Source organism: Citrus clementina, unplaced genomic scaffold (assembly GCF_000493195.1).
Source record: "Citrus clementina cultivar Clemenules unplaced genomic scaffold, Citrus_clementina_v1.0 scaffold_2, whole genome shotgun sequence".
NCBI lineage: Eukaryota > Viridiplantae > Streptophyta > Magnoliopsida > Sapindales > Rutaceae > Citrus > Citrus x clementina.
The window spans coordinates 8,064,366-8,083,553 of NW_006262688.1; the positions used below are offsets into that span (position 1 = coordinate 8,064,366).

Consider the following 19,188-nt stretch of genomic DNA (forward strand, 5'->3'; position numbering starts at 1 on the left):
AACAGAATAATCTAATTACAACTTCTGTAAAAAAGTTTTATTAACAGGTATACATATTTTACAAATTGGATGCAGCGTTTGTTTCTTTTGTCCAGGTGGATAAACAGCTGAATTTATTTGTCATAGTTCACAGCTCAACACAAATCTGAACATTGGGCATGATTTTCCTTCTAATTTAGTTACAACAACTGAATAAAAGAAAAAGCTAATACCTGCAATCTAGGTTGAGGACTTAAGATGCTTCACTGGAGCTTGGAGGGAAGATAAATACTTAGCATCAGCTTTGTCAAGTCCATGAAAGAGATAATTAAAGGGATGCATTTCTATGTACTTTCCAGAACCTGGAACGACCTTCAGTTCATCATTTTCCCAAACAACCCTGCCACCAGCAATCGTCACTTCAACCTTCCCCTGAGACACCATAACAGAAATTTCAAAACCTGACACACCATTATGAGGTTTGGGCACCGTATGTACAAGCACAGTGACGGAGACAAAGTCCTAGATCTAGACATCTTTAAAGCATTTGCATATGCAAGCACATTTAAATTCTCAACAATGATTGGAGGAACATTCTCACAGTATACAGCTAAAGAAAGAAAAATGCATTAGCATTTTGGGAGAAAGATAGCAGGAGAGAGAAGACTAAACTGAAGAAATGAATATAACAGCAATTTACGGTCGCAATGACTCAAACGCAACTAAAGATACAGTATTTTAATAGGCACATCAAGCATTATTACAGTTTAGCTGATTTATATTTGAAGTATTAGAATGATACAATGTTTTGTGCATGGTATCCATATATAAATGCTTATGTACTGGAAAACCAACATATTAAATGCTCTATCCCTCTCGTATTACATTGTTCTATCACAAATACTTCCATTTTGATGTTGAAAAGTTGCCCTTTTTTATGCTATTTATTTAGTCAGTAGGAGACTCTTGCCCTTGTGCATGCTTGTGCCTTTTATAAGATTCATATCAAATGCTGCTGTCATTTTGTTCAATAACTAGCCTTGTTTTTCTAAGTGTTGGCATATAATTAATCAAACCAAGAGAAACTCCTCCACTTAACGCATGGGTGATAAAATACTTGATCCATTAATTATCAGCATCTACAGTAAAACTTACTTTTACTCTCCTGCCCTCATAGACATTCGTATCTAATCTAGAGTGGTGGGACCTTGCAGTAATTTCAAAGCTTGAATTTGGGTTGAGTATAATTATATCTGCATCAGATCCAACAAGAATTGCTCCTTTCCTGGGATATACGTTGAATATTCTAGCACTGCAAAATTTTCAAATACGGTAATGCATACTTCAGATTCCATGCATATGCATCACGATCAAACTATGAAACGAATATAACCAATTTATTTCAGTGTAAGCCAAGAAGTTCATCGACAAATGAGAAAACCTTATTGAAAGAAATTTGTTCCATACCATTCAGTACTAGTTAACCTGACATAATCAGTCACAGAAATTTGGCCAGATTCCTTCAAGACAAAGAATTTGGAAAAAAAAAAAGATATAACAAATGGTGATTCTAACGAAGCTGTTTATATTAGTTGAATGAGCTAAGATCTTTAGTGGCTTACCACCATTGTATCCCAGACCAAATGCATCCTCTCTTCAATACCTACATTGAGTGTTTGCCACAGTGAAAGTATTAGAGAGCGGAATAGATACAATTTTGTCCATATATTTAAAAAGGAACATTTGTTTTCAGAAACAAAATGGACCATTATGTATTACCATTCACACCATTTGGTATCTTCCGGAAATCATCAATACCAAAAGCCTTTTGTGTAGAATTAAAGGCACAATGATCAGTTCCTACAAGCTGCAAAGTGTAGAAAGTACCATGTAAAACAATTTAATATCTCTGTAAAATGTATTACAAAAGAATGCGACTTAGGCAATAATAATCCAATCTCCGGATGAGAACTCATACATTCCCCTTGTAGCTTAAAGCCATTTACTGACATTTTTGCAGTCAGCATTTGCAGCGAAAATTGTTGCGACTTACAATGTCACAGCAAATGCATAATTTCCAAAGAACATTGATTTAATTGTCATAGAATACTCAAGCGATAATATGAATCAACAAGTATGCCACTTTGCAGTAAACTTTCATAGAAAGAAGAGAGAAACCTGCAAAATCCCAGTTGCAAGGGCAGCTTGTAGAGCCTTGTTGTGTCCTGATGCTCTAATAGGGGGACTCATGACATACCTGAAATGTCAAAGGATTGTAATGCTTTAAGAAAGCAATGAAGCGGACAAAACAAGGGGAAGAAAAAGGCAGCACGAAGATACTTGCTTTGCAGCAGTGACAAAATCTGAATGCCAAAGCCAAGAATCATCAAGGACTAATCCAGAAACTACCGGCTCTCCAATGACCCTCTGCCCTGCAATTAATAAAAGTAGAGTAAGTAATGAGCCTAATGCTATCACCACCACCAACAAAACATTGCACCAGGAGAAAGGAGATGTTTAAACTATAGTTTAGATATCTATCTATATTCTGACAAAAGAGATAAAGGAAAGCCTAAAATTACAATTAAATGAAATGAACCAAATTGTGAAATATCTATGGTAGTAACACACTTGCACTAGGATCTCAGTCAATTTTACATATCTCATTGTCGATGTGTCTATCTGTGTTGATTTTTTTACTTTTCAGTTGTAGGCATAACATCAGAACAGAGTATAAGATAAGCAGAAATCCTGACAGAACCATAAATTAAAAGGAATTTAACTGGCAGTTAAACTTGTAAACAAAACAGTTTTTACATTTTAAGAGGAAAAAAACACTACGAAACTGTTCAATCTTGGAATTATTAAACCCCAGTTAATTGTTTCTAGCTATTTGAATATGACTGATGCTGATAAGATTGAAGTTATCAACTTCTGTGAAAAAAAATACTTCTCATAACTAGCCAATTAACTCTTAGTTACTCGGAGCCTTAAAGCATCAAGCTATTTCCCCCTTTGTCTGTATCAGTTGTCAGGAGTACTTAGATGATGAAGAAACTATTAGATAAAAGAGTAGAATTTGCAGCAACAAAACAATCTATTTGTATTTGGCTTCAACAAAATTCTACCATCCTAATGATATTACTGCAGGAATCACACAATGGAATTATAATATTTAGAAAGTTTGGACCTGCTTTTCGAGCTTTAGCTATTTCTTCCATTGCATCCACGCTCATGACATGAACAACATAAAGAGGTGTATTCACAAACTCTGCCAAACGAATTGCGCGAGCGGTTGCCTCTCCTTCCAGCTGCATAGACACAGTATCATAAATCTCAATAGAAAAGGGTATGATCTATTTTTCCCACACAGCGAAAATTAGCAAATATGATGCAGTGAATGTATAATATTTGTCAGTAAAATAGTGACAAAAATGTACATTTTCTTTTCAACTGTCCAAATTTTTTTAAGTGCATCTTTACACATAAAAAAAGAAAAAGTTAAAAAAGAAAAAAGAAAAACAATGTGATCACAAGGAAATGCAGAAGTACAGGAAAAGTAACAGTTATTTCAACTAATGACAAGAACCACAGATACAGATGACTAATAGATAAATGACAGTAAAATTCTATTTTTCTCCATAATATGCTTCAAAAGTACACATTGCCAAAAGTTAGATGACATTGATATCTGATTATATTTAAGGTCTGAGCTTTGGTTGAACATCAGCAACAGACATCAGCTCCAGTGCCCCAGGAAAGGGAAATTGAAAGTCACATGCTCCGTTTAAATTGGTAAAATATTTTATACGTACTCCATCCTTTCAGAGCAAAGCAGTTGACACAACAATTTCAGACTATATGCTCCATGTGAAAGAAGATAACACACATCAATACATATAGTCCAACATAAATTTCATAGTACCACCAAAAAAAACAAAGGAAGTTATCTAAAAGATACCTCTGCTTGCGTTTTTAAAAAAAAAAAAGGCAATACCAGAAGAAAATATGAATTCAAAAAAGTCAGAACATATTTCAAGAATTACCAATGGAGGCCTAGAAAGAGCATGTCCCTCTGGACCGTTAATACCAAGCTCGATCATCCTTTTCTGTCCTTCAAATACAGCGTCTCCATTTTCGGCATGGACCATAGCCAAGGCCCCAAGAGACTTGCACCTCTTGAATCCTTCTATTAAAAGCTCATCATTGATCATAAAAGAACCCTTGTATGCCATGAAAAACTTGAAAGAGTTGATACCTATGAGTTGGCAATGACTAAAATTACTATATGTGTAGAAAAAAACAGGAATCCAGAATAAACCATTCATCATGGATTATTGATGTAATCAAATAAAAAATGAGAAATTAAAATCCAGATTACATAAGCTAAAAATTAGGGGGGCAAACCTTTCTCCTTAACCATAACTTCCATTTCGTCAGAAACTACTTCATCCCATTTTGTAATTGCCATATGGAAACCATAATCCATGCAAGAATTCTTTGCCTTTTTTTCATACGCTTCAAAACCAGCAGTCAAGCTTCCATTAATGGGTATAACAAAGTCAATGTGCATGGTTGTCCCACCGGCTAGTGCCGCGGCCTGACCACTGAAGAAATCATCAATGGTTTCAGAACCCATAAACTCCATCGCAAGGTGAGTGTGAGGATCTATTCCTCCTGTCAATTTCACAATTGTAAAAAAAAAAAAAAAAAAGGTAATCAGGTCAGATTTATGTAAATAAAAAGGTATTAAGGATAATGTGGACATAATATTAGTCTTGGGTTTGGAGTTAACAGCAATGGTAGCACAAAATTCTAGAGAATAGGGAGTCCTCCAAGTTTGAAATCTGAGAAAACATCAAGAAAGAAAGAAATACAACACAAGGAGCCCAAAGTGACTGTAACGACGGAAAAACAAAACATATGATATACTGATTACAGAACCTCATATGATGTAGCACAAAACAGATTTACACATGCACTGGAGAAGGATTAACCTGACTCTGGCATTTAGATTGCAGAAATTTATGTAAACAAATAATGCGCATCAAATAATCTTGACAAAGCATTTCATGCTATATCACATCAAGGGGTGGCAATTCATGTTATGGTGTCTTATTTGTTTCATGTCAAATTTAAGCTAATGTCTAATCGTGTTGACCCTTTTGACAAAGTTAATGCCAAAAAATAAAAAATAATTTTAAAGCACGTCAAATCTGTCAGGTTCATAAATGGGTTAGCAGGACACGAGTATAAAAGTAATAATTATTCATGTCATAATCAAGTTCACGAATAGAGTGTACACACGATTGTATCTGCGTTATGTTATCATGTTGTGACACATGTTGCCACCCATTCACATCCTTATATTGGGTTCCATAGTATAGAATTTGATATCACCAATTTGAAATTTAACCTGGCATAACAAATTTTCCAGTGGCATCCAGCACTTTTACATCATCACCAACCTGCCAAGTGCCGACAGGGAACAGCAATCAAATTATTCAACAAGCAGCAATAAAAACATATATAGTGGATATTAGTATACTGGAGGGATTATAAAAAGTACATTAATATTAGGTTGCACGGCAACAACGATACCGTCCTCGACATAAACATCAGCAATCTGCTGATGGTGAGCATTAACCACTGTTCCGCCCTTGATCAAGATCTTCGCTGATGATGACGATGACGATTGAATTCCACACTGGAGCCCACCGTATTCACTCCCCGCATCACAAAACTATTGAAAAATAAAGTAACAAACTATTGACTTAGATGAAGTTCATGTCTAAGTCACTCCCAGCATCACAAAACTATTATTACAAAGTAACAAACTATTGACTTAGATAAAGTTCATATCACAAACAAATGAAATTTAAAATTTGTTTGATTATTGACAAGTAATTAATTTAATTTCTTAAAAATTTGAAAAAAAAAAAGAGGATAAACAGAAGGAGAATAGGCGTTACTACAATACCAGGTTATTTGATTCGGAAATTGGAGGAAAGTAAAGGAGAAGAAGAAGAAGAGCGACCGAAGTGAGTTGATGAGTGAAAGCAGAGGCCATGGAATGAATCATCAGGCATGCGTCATGAGTCAGCCTGTGCCTAGTTGGATACTCGATCTTCCAGTACACCATGCAGATCCTTATTGCGGCTTTGTGAGGCGAGTTTTGTTTGTAATTTGCACTTTGTCAATAACTCCCTGATCCTTGGGACCAATTGGGCCAAAACTTACAAAATACAATGTAGGCCCAGCGGTATCAACAAAGGGTAACGTGGCTAATAGTCGGATTGAGCTACGAACAAACATTTATGCGAGCATTACCCATAATTGGGATTCCTATATTATATTTTATTTAATAATAATTATACATTAAATTATTGTATTACACAGATATTTATAACTGTTATTATAGTAGATATTAAATTAATATTTATAATCATATATACATAATTGAGACTTATATTATTACATAAATTTAATTAATTACATGTCCAAACAAATAACCCTTACAGAGAAGAGATGTCTCTACTCTATTCGTATTTCGAAAGAGAAAAAAATTTATAAATATTTTTATCTCCCACAATATTTTTGTAGGGACTTAAAGTGTGAGGACAGCAACCCAACCACTTGAGCCAAAGACCTAGTGGTGGATTCGTATATTTTATTATGAATCCGGATGCGATCCGAATTTTATCATCCCCAATTAAAGGGGTTAAAGAAAGAACAAAAAGATTAACCAGTAAGATTTATAAGTTACTTACATAGAGAGTAAGAAGGTCAAAAGCGTAAATATACAAAGAAAGGGGTTTTAAAGATATATGGAGGAGTGCGAACAGTCCATCTCCAAATGAAGCTATAGAAAGTCCATTGTGCAGTTTGCGGAGCCCGATCCATTTGTAGGGTTAATTGCTTGCTAGATTTTGTCTGTGTGCGGGGGAAGAGGGGATTAGGGTTTTGCTAAACCCTAAATTTCGAATGAGAAGGAATTCTGAATCAACCGAATAGAATCTGTTTGCTTTCTTTGAAACCAATTCTTCTAAAATTTCTACTTGGCAAGTCTATATTTCTTAGATGGGATTTGGGTAAATCCGAATAATCCGATCGGATTGAACTGCTACTTGAAAATATATATATATACACAGATACAAAGTACAAACTAAAAAATCCCAAATTGAAAAATAAATACCTAATTCCTAAACTACAAAGCAGCCTCGACTGGCGCACAAACCAGACCCACAACATTAAGCTTCTCCAGACAAACCACGACCTGACTGACGCACACGCGACCCACGCCGCCTACGACACAAAACAAAACGAACCCAGCCGCGACTTGATCGAGCTCCAGACCCACGACGCCGAAGACGGTCAAGACACAACCCAAACGATCCCGGCCGGCCAGTTGCACGGCGCACGCCATCGAGGTTCCAGACGAACAGCTGACAGCGCAACCTCGCGACTTGTTCGTGGTAATCCTGACGCATGACAACTCCCGATGATTTGTGTTTAAATTTTATACTTAAAACGTATTTGTTTCATATTTGCTTTTCGCATTTGTATTTATACTTTATTTGGGTTGAGAACACCAATAGGCATTAGTTTTGGAACCTGAAAACTTTTAGGTGGAAATAGGCTAATGCGGTAGTGTTATCGTAGCAGCACTGACTTTGTCTTTTTGGAGGATTTTGTTTTGTGTTTTGCTCGTTCATCTAAATATGTATCAGTGTGGTGATGGTTTTCACTTTGGTGAAGGAAGTTTGATATACTTGGAAATGTAGTTGTAGCCTAGCCTGTAAGATCTTTGTGAATTGTGATGTTGTTGTACTCTCAATAAAATGCATGAATTTCATATGTGGAATTTGTTTTCTTTTAATTTTAAAATTCACGCTCGCATCCAATTAAAATTAAAGGATTGCACCTTTTTTTTTTAATTCTTTTGAAAGATGAAAGGATTCAAACTTGTGGTTGTAGGATTATTCTGGTTTATTTTGTTGTTGGATGATAAAGTTTTATTTTGTGTTGTTTATTTGGAGACTTGGAGATTCCTCGCCTAGATGCTCCTAAATGTTGTTGGATGATAATTTTTATTTTGTTGTTGAGACTTGAGATGGATGTTGAATGCTTAAATTCTTCCAAGACAGCTGCTGAGAGTCATGAGAACGTAGTCAAAATTGACTCAGTTCAATTATGTCATATTTTCAATTTGCAATCATTTGGAACGTGATTACTTGGTTGGTTGGTTCTTATCTTATATTAGCTTATGGTTATCTGGTTGGTTCTCTTTTGGTTAATATAAATTCTTTAGAAAATTCTCTTTTGGTTTTCTTTTGATTTGGTGGCATACTACTACCTTCCTTAGTTCCTTGCTCTTGAGGAGTTGCTAACTTGATGTGATTATTTTGATTCTTTGAACATGAAAATTTGATTTGAACATGTGAAATGCTTTGTGTAAATTTTACGAGATTGTTGAATATATGATCAAGAAAGTTTATATTGTCATTAGTTTTCTTTTCTTTTTTGACGATTTACATTACTTGTGTTTTCATTAATTATAGATTTCATGAATTTTTTAAGAAAATTATCAAAAGGTTCCCAAATCCGAATTCAATCCGAACTAATCCAAATTTTAAATATAATCCGAATCCAAAATATAATCCGAAATCCAAACTCAACCGAACCGATCCGAAAGCAAACTTATCCAAAATATTCATATGATCGGATTGGATTGGAATCAGATGAATTTTTTCCCAATCCGAATTATCTGAATCCAATTTTGCCCGTCCCTATTTTATACTCTGTTTGGTTTCATAAATTAGCTGAAGTAATCAAGAGAGTCAACTTAACCGTGTAATAGTTATCTTGCAAATCACAATCAAATTTGATATTAATTATGTGGTTGTTTGAATTTTAGGGCTTCAAAATGGGTTCGTCTTCAAAGCGAGCAAGGAATGCAAAGGAAAGCGACAGTTATTCCGAAGACTCGAGTGATTTTGAAAATGACCAGATGACGGTTAGTAAATTTCTAATTTTTTTTTTTGGGGGGTTTTCATTTATGTTATAATGTTATCTGTGTTATAAGCTGATTGACAATTTGTAAATTAGGTTGATTCTGAAGAAGAAGAGGAAGAATCTGATGGTGTAGAATTAGAAGATGGAGATGAAGAAGAGGGGAGTTCAGATGATGAAGAACAAGAGGCAAGGGAGAATGAAGATGGTGGTGAAGATGATGAGATGGAAGAGCTAGAGAAAGAATACATGGATCTTCATCATCAAGAACAGTAAATTTTCTCTTAGTTTCTTGTATAGTTTTTATTTTAATTGCAGAAGAAAACCATCTTTCTTCTGCAATATGTTGTCGGAACGATGTTGGTATATCCACATCTTTTGTCTTTGACTCAGGGATATATTGAAAAATATTAAGCGACATAAGGATGAAGATATTCTTAAAGGTCAAGCAGTAAATAATCAAAAGGTATTATGTTTTTATTTGATTTCATCAATGGCCAATGTTCAGTGAACAATTACTGTATCATGATGGTGTCATTTGCTGTTGTTTAACCTTTTCTTTTTTCTTTTTTTGAACTTTCTTCTGTTCTTGGTAAAGGCTCTCTGGGACAAGACTCTTGAGTTCAGATTCTTACTTCAGAAAGCATTCTCAAGTTCGAATAGATTACCCCAGGTACACTGTAATGCATAATTTTGTTTTAATTCTGTAGGGCTGTCTATGACTTTTATGCATTGTTGGTGACATGATAGATTTTGTCTGCAGGAGCCAGTCAGGTCTTCATTCTGTGAGTCAGATGAAGGAGTCAGTGCGGCATATTCAGACCTTATTACATCTTCCAAGAAGACTTTAGATTCTCTGTTGGAACTGCAAGAGGTATGTCTTTTGTTAAGAAAACCTTCCCTGCCTTCTAGTTAGCTTGTCACTATTTGTTGAGAAAAGCATTGTTACATTAGTATGACCGTCACACTCTTTTCCATCTGCTTACTTTTTTTTTTTTTAAATATTCAGGCTCTACTTGAGAAGAATCCATCCATTGCTCAATCCCCAGATGGTATGGCAAAAACCTGTCAATATTTTGTCTGCTATTTGTGTACCTGGTTGTGTTTGAATTGATCGAAAGTCTATAATGGATTGGATGATCTTTCAATCAGCATTTTTTCTTGAGCTTCCCAAGAAACTATATCCATCATTTTCCCGTTTATGCTTTCATAGGCATTACTTATGTGAATACTGTGGATCTTGATGGTATTTTGTTCTAATCCATGTTCCAATCCAAAGGTAACACTGGGAAAACATCTAAAAAGCATTCAGAGGATGATAAGAACTTGGATGCAGAAGGCGATGAAGATTGGGGCTGCATTTCTCATATGCATAAAAGGTACTTTGAGGATCTTGTGGATGTTCTACTGTTTTCCAATGCCAAACTGACATTTTATTTAAGAGCAGTGGTATTGAGTTTTTTGTTTTGCCTGATGCAGAGATCAAGAATAGGGAAAACATTTTATGCCGTTGCCCCATGTCTCTTCTGTGCCCTACCTTCTGTCTTATATCATTTCATTGTTTTTTTTTTTTTTTGAGAGATATCATTTCATTGTTTGATTCTGTGGTTTTTAGCACAGCTTTTTCTTTGTGGTATACTCCATTTTGTATTTATTGCCACATACTTAAAAAACAGTATAAAATACTCGCATGTTTCAAGATGGAATCTCAACCCTATTAGGCTATTACTGCATCTGCTGCTGAGGGAACAGTCATAGGGCTCTCGTGCTTTGACCATTTCTCTCATTTGGTTGCTTGCATTGTCTTCTTGTTTGAACAACCATTTGATGTGCGGAGTCTTAACAACTTGAAACTTTTACTGCTTTTATCTTGTAGAATAGCTGTTTTTAGAGACAAATCAATTGACAAATGGCAGAGAAAGACACAGGTGACAACTGGTGCTGCAGCTATTAAAGGCAAATTGCACGCTTTTAATCAGGTGAGTTAAATTGGATTCGACCCATTTATTAAGAATCAACTTTTTCAAATCCCAACTCATTTAATTCAAATCGAATGGATTGGCCCCACCTCTAAGAGGTACAACATGACTTGCATGATTTCATCTTCTCTTCACAGAATATTAGTGATCAAGTTGCTGCTTATATGAGGGATCCGAGTAGGATGATAAAGCAGATGCAACAAAGAAGGTCAACAGTTGGTGTCTTCGAGGCTGTGAGTTAATTGATCCGCCCACCTCCTTCACTCTCAGATTTTAGATACTTAGATGAGATAGCTAAGTTCTCAATTATTCTTTGGTTTTACTGATTATCCGGCTTATTGTCTGGCAGGTTGCTGTAGGAGTGGACAATACTAAGGGAAAGGTAATCATATTGGTTTATTGGATATGTTGCTGCCGTTGAACCATACTCTTCAGCAGCATTGTATTTTTGTGCCAACTCAACAAGATGCTTATCTTATCCTCTTACTCTGATTAGGAGGAAAATCCTGATGGTGACCCAGAACTTTTAGATGACTCTGAATTCTATCAACAGTTACTGAAGGAATTTTTTGAGACAATTGATCCAACATCCTCAGGTAGATTTCAATATCATCTTGTAAATTGTCATTGTATATGCAAGTCAGTATGCATGTTGAATGCACTTGTACCTTCGGAGACCTTTGGTTTACATTTATAAATACCTCTGCATAAGCAAAATTTGATATCGGACCCTTTTTAGGGCAAAATGTGCCATGAATCCATGAACACCATTAAAATGGCAAGCATTGTATTATCAGGTTGCTAGACTAACTATGCTAATTTTCATTCTGTCATCATGTTCAGAGAACCCATTTACAATATTTTTACATTTACAATCAATATTTGATTATAACAGTAGGATATAGTGGATGTTCTTTGGAAAACAAAATTGCATGTGGTTCCTGAAGTAGGTTTATGATTTATCAAGCCAATTGTTTTGATTGTTTTACACTTGATTAATTGCAGAATCAGCTTTCTATGCGATTAAGAAAATGCAAACTAAGAAGAGAAAGATCGTTGATCGGCGTGCCTCAAAGAGTCGCAAGATCAGGTAGTTTTCTCAAAGCCCATTGGTTTATGGTAATCAGCTGTTGTCAATATTTGGAGGGAAGTGTCGTACCAACGATTTGTTTATGCTGATCTTTTTTAACTGACCTTGTAGGTATAATATTCATGAAAAGATAGTAAATTTCTTGGCTCCTCAGCCCACGGATCTTCCTCCTATGGCTCCTAAATTATTTGAAAATTTGTTCGGACTGAAAACCCAGAAACCTGCTTCTGTAGCCTAATATATTCATGCCCTGACAAATTAAATTGGCCTTTTTAAGGCTGTGAGTTTGTAATGTATGTTGTCTTGAGTGCCATTTTAACTTAATTACTCATTCAATTTGGTGTTTTTAGAAGCTTTAGGTGATACTACTTTTGTTCTGTTGTATTTATTCATGTCGCAAACAATACAATAGAGATCCGAATTTACAGAAGAATGCAAGTACTCTTATCTTATACTTCAGTACATAATCTGTTGTGGCAAAAGGCACGAGCCATCCCGGATCATACGCTGAAATTCATGAATTCACTGAAGAATCCTTGATAGACAGGACAGGCAATAGATTGATAATGGTGTTAATGGCAGAAAGGAAAGAGATCTTAATGGCAGTTTCGTCGTCTCTGCAAACCAAGAACAATGCATCTTCATCAGTATTGCTGCGGAAAAAGAGAATGCATAAAATTAGTGAAATTACTTGATTGTCTTTGATGAAGCAAACTGAATGTGCTGTGCTTTTGTTCGCCTTTCCTACCATAAACCTGTAGAAACAAAAACCCACAAAAGCAAAGCAAATAAGTAATGCAACGGGGACTTATTTAAAATGAAAACAGCTAAGGCCACAATCCAAGCATAAGTCCAATATAACAAAGCCTGAAAACCATTTTTCTGATTTGGAAGACTCACTGTTATTGTTAGATTAAAGTCTCTTTGAAATTGATGTGTTATAATTTTTAAATTATACTTGCTGTAAAAAAAAAAATCATAATTATAAAATAAAAATTATATTATGTAGAAAATATAATTTTTATTTTTAAATAATAAATTGATAAAATTATTAAATACATAATAAATTTTTCATAATACAAGTGTAAAATCAAATCTACAACAGTTAGTGTTTACCAAGCATTTTAGTGCTTGTTATAGCTTTTAAATTATAACTGTTCAATCTCAATTTCAATCAGGCCACAAAACTATATGAGGGCCCTCTCTATTTACATGGGCAATCTAACCAAGAGCATTAGCTTGCGCAGCTGCTTCTTTGGCTGCTTCAATCTACGTTCTTCTTGACTGTAATTAATAAAATTTTCTATTGAAATAATGGCCACTATTTTATCACATCTATTTGTACAAAAGAGTAATGTTAAGAATCTCAACATTTGTATCTCAATTTGAGTAATTAGTAATTATTACATTTATCATCTAATAGATGAATGACGCATAGAATATGTTTGGAACTCTAACATTATGATTGTACAAAACAAGATTGTATGAAAGTTTGTAACTCAATCATTTTAAAAAAATTTCCTACATATTTTGCCTAGAGTTGAATTCTATGATGGTCGCTGATTCCAGCCACCTCTTAGGTCTTTGCAGAGTTGTTGATTCACTTGCCAACCCTAAACCCTTCACTTTGTGTACTCGTTTCACTTGATGCCACTGTCCTTCGATTTATTGTTTTTGTTGGGACTTATACTAAATGCTTCCTTTCTTGATTTTTTTTTTTCTTCACCTCTTGCGTTAAGAGATTTATTATGTCTTAGCTATTTGTATTTTAATAAATGATAATATATGATTATCCAAACATTTAGAGATATTCGTATTAAAATTGTACATATATTGCACATTTGTGATTTATATATAGTCGCTTACTAAAACAATTCACAAGCACCGACCATCGGTTCTATTGGTTTCATGCACTAGTGAATGTTACATGAAGAGCTAACAAATGATGCAATTTGTTCAAAACTTTTTTGTTTGAGAACATATTTTGATTGTAACTTAGCTGCGGCCTTTGATTTATGGGCTTGACTCCACCCCCCCCCCCCCCCCCCCCCCTCTCCTTACCTTTTAAAATAAATAAAAAAAATTATTCTTGATTCAAGTCATTTTTTTAAAATTAATAACGTCCCCTCAGTACTATATCATAATTATTTGAACGGTTCGTATTAAAATTACTAATAATCAAAATTTTTATATGGGTGCTGCTACAACCCCTTCAAAATAATGTGAACAATGGTAACAAGTGGTGAGATCCGTATAATTTTTGAATAAATTGTAAGTTAAAACAGTTGTAACTTAACAAAATCTTTTTTACATACATGATTTTAAAGTATTTTCTCCAATGTTTCTAATTACCTATTATTAATTTTTTATTGATATTATGTAGGTTTTCTTATTCATTTTTTAGATTATAGTAGAGTGTTTATTATTTTTTCTTTTTTAAAACCATAACATCAAACATAAAAAGGCCTGACTTAAAATTTTTGCCTTGGGCCACCACACAAAGTTGCTTGGACTGCTTTCACTGAACCCGTTGAATAATCAACCTAGAACTACTCCAATATATCACTTAATCATAACCAATAATTTATTTATATGAATCATCATAATATATCGATTCTATAAGCTACCTGAAGATAATTCCTCAAAAGTCTCTGGATTTAATTTTTGACACCTCTACTTAATTGTAATCTTCTAATAAGGGCAAACTTGATATTTTACCAATTATCTAACTGGTCAAATAACAGTGCTAAGGAAACTATAGTTTAATAAAAGGTTTTGTGAAAATATAAAAATAAAATGATAGATACCAATACATCTTGTAGCAAATAGATAATTTACAATTTCTAAAATAATCTAATGACAATAATCCTAATTGTAATTATTCCCATCATGAAACCGGATATATACACAACTCCCTCTAAATTTATACTAAACGTCCAAACACATGATAGTAATAGATTTTATGACAATCTAATATTATTTGCAATCCAAGAAACTAATATAGTTGACTCTTCAATAAATTAGATTTTAACTAAATTTTTAGATTATTTAGAAGCTGATCCATCAAGGCACTTATATTTATTGAGTTCAATGATCACTAAAAAGTGAACAGTATGATTATATAATTTATGGATTCTCTCATGATCTTATCTCCTTCTAAGTGAAAATACATGGGTGATTGCTAGTTAATAAATAAATAAAATTAAGAAGTTAAATTATACTCATACATTATCACTAAAGAGTGTTGCAAAATAGAGAGAGAGATGGGAGAAAGATGAGAGAAATCTATTCATTCTCTCTCTACCCTTTTTCTAATCATTTCTCTGGTATCCCTCTCAATTTAGCATTTTTCATCACTAAAAGACACATGCACAAGATCACTCAAATCCATCAAGAATCTTAATCCGTAATTTACACCACTTGATTCATTTTCTATTCAGATTCATATATTACTAGAATGATAAAGGAGTAAAAATGCTCTTTTTAGCGTCACCCTTAATTACATTGTAAAAGTATAAATTCAGTATTAAACTATTAATTTCCATCGGACTTTGTTGCCAAGTGGTAACCTATATAGGACGGCAGGGTGTGGGTTCAAGCCCTTACAAGGGTTGGTGGTAAATATCTCCTTGTGCATTTGTGAGAATAAATTTCTGTGTTAACGCTCAGCAGACCCTCAGTAAATTTCAAATTGGATGTATCTGGCAAATATAAATTATACTATAAATTTACAACTATTTAAAAAAATATTTATTATACTATAAAAGTTTTAGGTCATTTCGAATTTGGGGCCTATTTGATACACATGGGCTACTTATATCTTAATTTGAGAAAATGTAAAGAATCGGGAACTAGAATGATATAAAAAAGTTCATGCAAGACTTTGAAGAAGATCAGTTACGAAATGAAGAAGTAGACATATTATCTATATCTGTCTATATTGTCCTTAACCTTTAGCAAGCATCACATAGAAAGAAACGATTATCTTTATTAACAACACATCAGCAGCTACCAGATGAAAAAAAAAAGTTTTTTGTTTTGCACATTCATTAATCTACAATAATAATAATACAATACAAAACCCTTCACATTAAGGACAGCAAGGATCGAGCTCTCACAGACTTCTTTCTCTTCCTAGAACCATTTTCAGTTTCATCATCATCATCATCATGATCAACATTGCCATCAACCTTGTGATCATGTTCTGCTTTGCCGGTGTTGCTGTTCTTTTGATTATTCTGATCATCCTCGCCATCATCAATTACTACAACATTGTCACTATTGACGATGTTGACATTAATGGTGTTGTTTGCTCCTGATCTCTTTTTTCTCCAACTGGGTCCAAACCCAGAGTAGTAGTAAAACTCTTCTTGGTTGGAATTGGAGGTGGAACCCTTTGTGGCTCGAGATGATCTGCTACGACGAGCTGTATGTGTTAACTTTGTTGCTGCCATCTTTTCAATAATAAGATCACCATCACCATCACCATTACTGATTTTGCCGCGGCTCATGATTTTCTCACCTAATTCCTTCAACCCAGATTCATTTTCTATATCCATTTCTTCCACATGTACCACGACCTTCTCTTTCCCTGCTCTCTCTTTCAACGAAGTGGCGCCACTGCATAAAAATAAAACATAAAAGAATAAAAATTAAAAACCATTTTACATATATTTGAAACTAATTTGTGCAAAGATTTAGATGTAATTAATTAACAAGAATACTGATTTATTACCTCCCAGTAGGGGCACCATTAAAATTGCCTAAGCCTCCATCTTCTTCTGTAAAGTTATTTTCTCTTTCAAACTGTTGAAGGAGAAACAAACAAAAAAAAATATGAAAAAGATAATGTAGAGAAATGAAAAAGAGCTCCATTTGACCTAATTGGGTATCTGGAGGACGAAAATAAAATTAGGGTTTGGTGAAACCCTAATAGGGTAATTTAGCAGAGCTTTACACTCAGCTAGAAAACCCTAGAATAGAGCAAGAAGCTAGAAATGTAGCTAGACGAGTGTAAAAAGGGACTTTTTTAGATCTGTAAAATTAATAATGAAGTCTAATTAATTGTTTAATTAATAAACCTGGCGAAAATTACTCTCTGTTTCGTCTGAGAAGTCGATAACATCCCACGGCGACTGGTTCAGTTGACAGTCGTATGGCTTTATCAACTCCGCCGGCATGAATGAAGAAAGCCTCACGTTCTTTCGGATCCTCATTTTCGAGATAATTAAGAGAAATCTTGTTTTGAGAGCAAGCTGCTAGCTGGCTCCCTCATGAGAAGCCCTTTCTCTTCTGCTTCAATTCACAGCTTACTTATAAATACCACCTTTGATATAATATAATTTATAGTCTGTATACTTTTTTCGATGACGTAGCTGGCCTTCGTCTCTTCTTTCATTTGCTTAAATCGATCGAAGGACAAAAAAAAAAAAAAAAAAATTCAGTTACTCTTGTTTTCATTTGATTTGTCGTAACATTAGTTTTTCTATATATGCATGGTAAGCTTAAACGGTATTATTGAACATTGGCTTGTCATTAGAAGCTTAGATTTTAGTTATTATTTTCTAGCTTATTGCTGATATGGAAGAAAAATAAAAATGAAAATTAATTGTGAGATTTAATTGATCAATGTTTGCTGTGAGCCATCGATTTATCCCGAACAATATCGTTGGATTTTGTAACATATTTGTTACGGTAAAGGGTATTTTTGTCTATTAAATTGAGATCATATACATTTTTTTTTATATGGAAACTTCAAATATACTTGTCAATGGCTAAAATGGAGAAATGGTACGTGTCATTTTGAGTTTAGAAGTGAAACAAAAAATGGAAAAAAAAAATAAAAATAAAATAAGAATTGCGTTAATTTTTCTATACGTTATCGACACTAATAACTACAGCCAAATGTACGACAAAGTAAAGTGACACACATTGGTTTCTGAAATCCATTTACACAACTCCAATTGTCATCATGACGTTCTTTCTAACAATTACACACAACTGATTATCAGCGTATCATAGTAATAATCATTTACTGAGTTGGCAATTTAATTGGCATAAGTTCTTATAGGGGTAAAAGCTTGTTTAGTCCCTATATTATGAGGTTAGTGTCTATTTAGTCCCTGTATTTTTAAAAATACCTCAAAACGTCCCTGCTACTAAATATTGACACTTATGCCATTATTTTTTTTATTTTTAACTTGCTTTTACAATATTACATTTTTACAATAATGTTTCTTTTTTGGATATTAATAAAAAATTAAATTATCAAATTAAACTCAAAAATAAAATAAAAACAAAAAAGGTATATATTAATTTTTGTGGAAGCTCACGTATGTCTAAAAAATTAATATGGTAAAAAATTACATTATCAATTTTTTTAGAAAAATTAATATTTTAACTCAAGAGTATGTTCCACAAAAATTAATATATATTATTTTATATTATTTTATTTTTTGGTGTTAAACTGGTAATTTATTTTTTTCTTTTTAATAATGTCTAAAAAAATTATTATAATAGGGTTATTTTTTTCTTTTTAATAATGTCTAAAAAATTATTATAATAGGGCAATATTATAAAAATAAGTTAAAATGAACAAAAGATAATGGCAAAAGTGTCAATAATTTAATGATAGGGATGGTTTGAGGTATTTTTAAAAATATAGGGACTAAACGGGCACTAACTTCAAAATATAGGGACTAAACGAGCTTTTACCCGTTCTTATAGTGTTAAATACAAATATTTAAGTTTGCGCACTAATTAATATGATCAAGTTATTTATTAATCGTGTAAAGGGGTCTCAATTAGTAACCAAACTCGAGTATTAACAGATTAAGCAAGGTGTAATGGTATCATCCATTTAAAATATGGGCAAATTATTATCTTATTATAACAAATTAACCAATTGTCATGCAAATATTAGGTATAATCATGCTTAAAAACTGACTTGTAAGATAAGGGAGTCTAAGTACTTACAAGCCCACATTCTAAGTCTTAACTTAGTGAATGAGACTCAATTAGAGTTGTTATAATCCAACTCTTTTAGAACCGACATCCACGACACTTCATACCGCGGCTAGGTGACACAACACACTAAGGTCATGAGGCCAAAACCAACTGCAACGAAGG

General features: G+C 33.6%; 3 protein-coding genes across 3 annotated transcripts; 1 reads left to right on the forward strand and 2 right to left on the reverse strand.

The window, feature by feature from the left end:
- Positions 1-22: 22 nt before the first annotated feature.
- Positions 23-6,179, reverse strand: LOC18050805 (dihydropyrimidinase). The gene is made up of 13 exons (XM_006446250.2): positions 5,960-6,179; positions 5,549-5,722; positions 5,396-5,447; positions 4,387-4,656; positions 4,026-4,237; positions 3,170-3,290; positions 2,324-2,411; positions 2,158-2,236; positions 1,759-1,846; positions 1,602-1,642; positions 1,447-1,499; positions 1,135-1,291; positions 23-411 (listed from the first exon to the last, which is right to left on the reverse strand). The coding sequence occupies exons 1-13, from the start codon at positions 6,119-6,121 to the stop codon at positions 220-222; spliced, it is 1,689 nt and encodes a 562-aa protein (XP_006446313.1). The 5' UTR covers positions 6,122-6,179; the 3' UTR covers positions 23-219.
- A 646-nt stretch (positions 6,180-6,825) lies between these two features.
- LOC18050806 (putative uncharacterized protein DDB_G0270496) lies at positions 6,826-12,504 on the forward strand. Its single transcript, XM_006446251.2, has 14 exons — positions 6,826-7,454; positions 8,897-8,995; positions 9,088-9,263; positions 9,385-9,457; positions 9,590-9,664; positions 9,755-9,865; positions 10,001-10,043; positions 10,271-10,370; positions 10,868-10,970; positions 11,108-11,203; positions 11,320-11,352; positions 11,467-11,566; positions 11,976-12,060; positions 12,172-12,504. Exons 2-14 carry the CDS (start codon positions 8,906-8,908, stop codon positions 12,296-12,298), a joined length of 1,212 nt encoding a protein of 403 aa, XP_006446314.1. The 5' UTR covers positions 6,826-7,454; positions 8,897-8,905; the 3' UTR covers positions 12,299-12,504.
- Positions 12,505-12,574: 70 nt separating this feature from the next.
- On the reverse strand, positions 12,575-17,276 carry LOC112100856. The gene is made up of 4 exons (XM_024190712.1): positions 17,142-17,276; positions 16,796-16,866; positions 16,183-16,680; positions 12,575-12,815 (listed from the first exon to the last, which is right to left on the reverse strand). Exons 1-4 carry the CDS (start codon positions 17,274-17,276, stop codon positions 12,575-12,577), a joined length of 945 nt encoding a protein of 314 aa, XP_024046480.1.
- Positions 17,277-19,188: the final 1,912 nt, after the last annotated feature.

What these genes read in the sequence shown, in the direction of transcription:
- LOC18050805 (XM_006446250.2), bottom strand. Translation starts at nt 6,121, where the DNA reads ATGGTGTACTGGAAGATCGAGTATCCAACTAGGCACAGGCTGACTCAT. An exon ending in GATACCAAATGGTGTGAATG is followed by an intron (nt 1,643 to 1,758) that starts GTAATACATAAT and finishes CACTCAATGTAG; the next exon opens with GTATTGAAGAGAGGATGCAT. An exon ending in TGGTCTGGGATACAATGGTG is followed by an intron (nt 1,500 to 1,601) that starts GTAAGCCACTAA and finishes TTTGTCTTGAAG; the next exon opens with GAATCTGGCCAAATTTCTGT.
- LOC18050806 (XM_006446251.2), top strand. Translation starts at nt 8,906, where the DNA reads ATGGGTTCGTCTTCAAAGCGAGCAAGGAATGCAAAGGAAAGCGACAGT. An exon ending in CAGTTGGTGTCTTCGAGGCT is followed by an intron (nt 11,204 to 11,319) that starts GTGAGTTAATTG and finishes ATTGTCTGGCAG; the next exon opens with GTTGCTGTAGGAGTGGACAA. An exon ending in TGGACAATACTAAGGGAAAG is followed by an intron (nt 11,353 to 11,466) that starts GTAATCATATTG and finishes TACTCTGATTAG; the next exon opens with GAGGAAAATCCTGATGGTGA.
- LOC112100856 (XM_024190712.1), bottom strand. Translation starts at nt 17,276, where the DNA reads ATGAGGATCCGAAAGAACGTGAGGCTTTCTTCATTCATGCCGGCGGAG. An exon ending in CAGAGAGTAATTTTCGCCAG is followed by an intron (nt 16,867 to 17,141) that starts GTTTATTAATTA and finishes CTCCTTCAACAG; the next exon opens with TTTGAAAGAGAAAATAACTT. An exon ending in GGTTCTAGGAAGAGAAAGAA is followed by an intron (nt 12,816 to 16,182) that starts GTCTGTGAGAGC and finishes TTGTTTCTACAG; the next exon opens with GTTTATGGTAGGAAAGGCGA.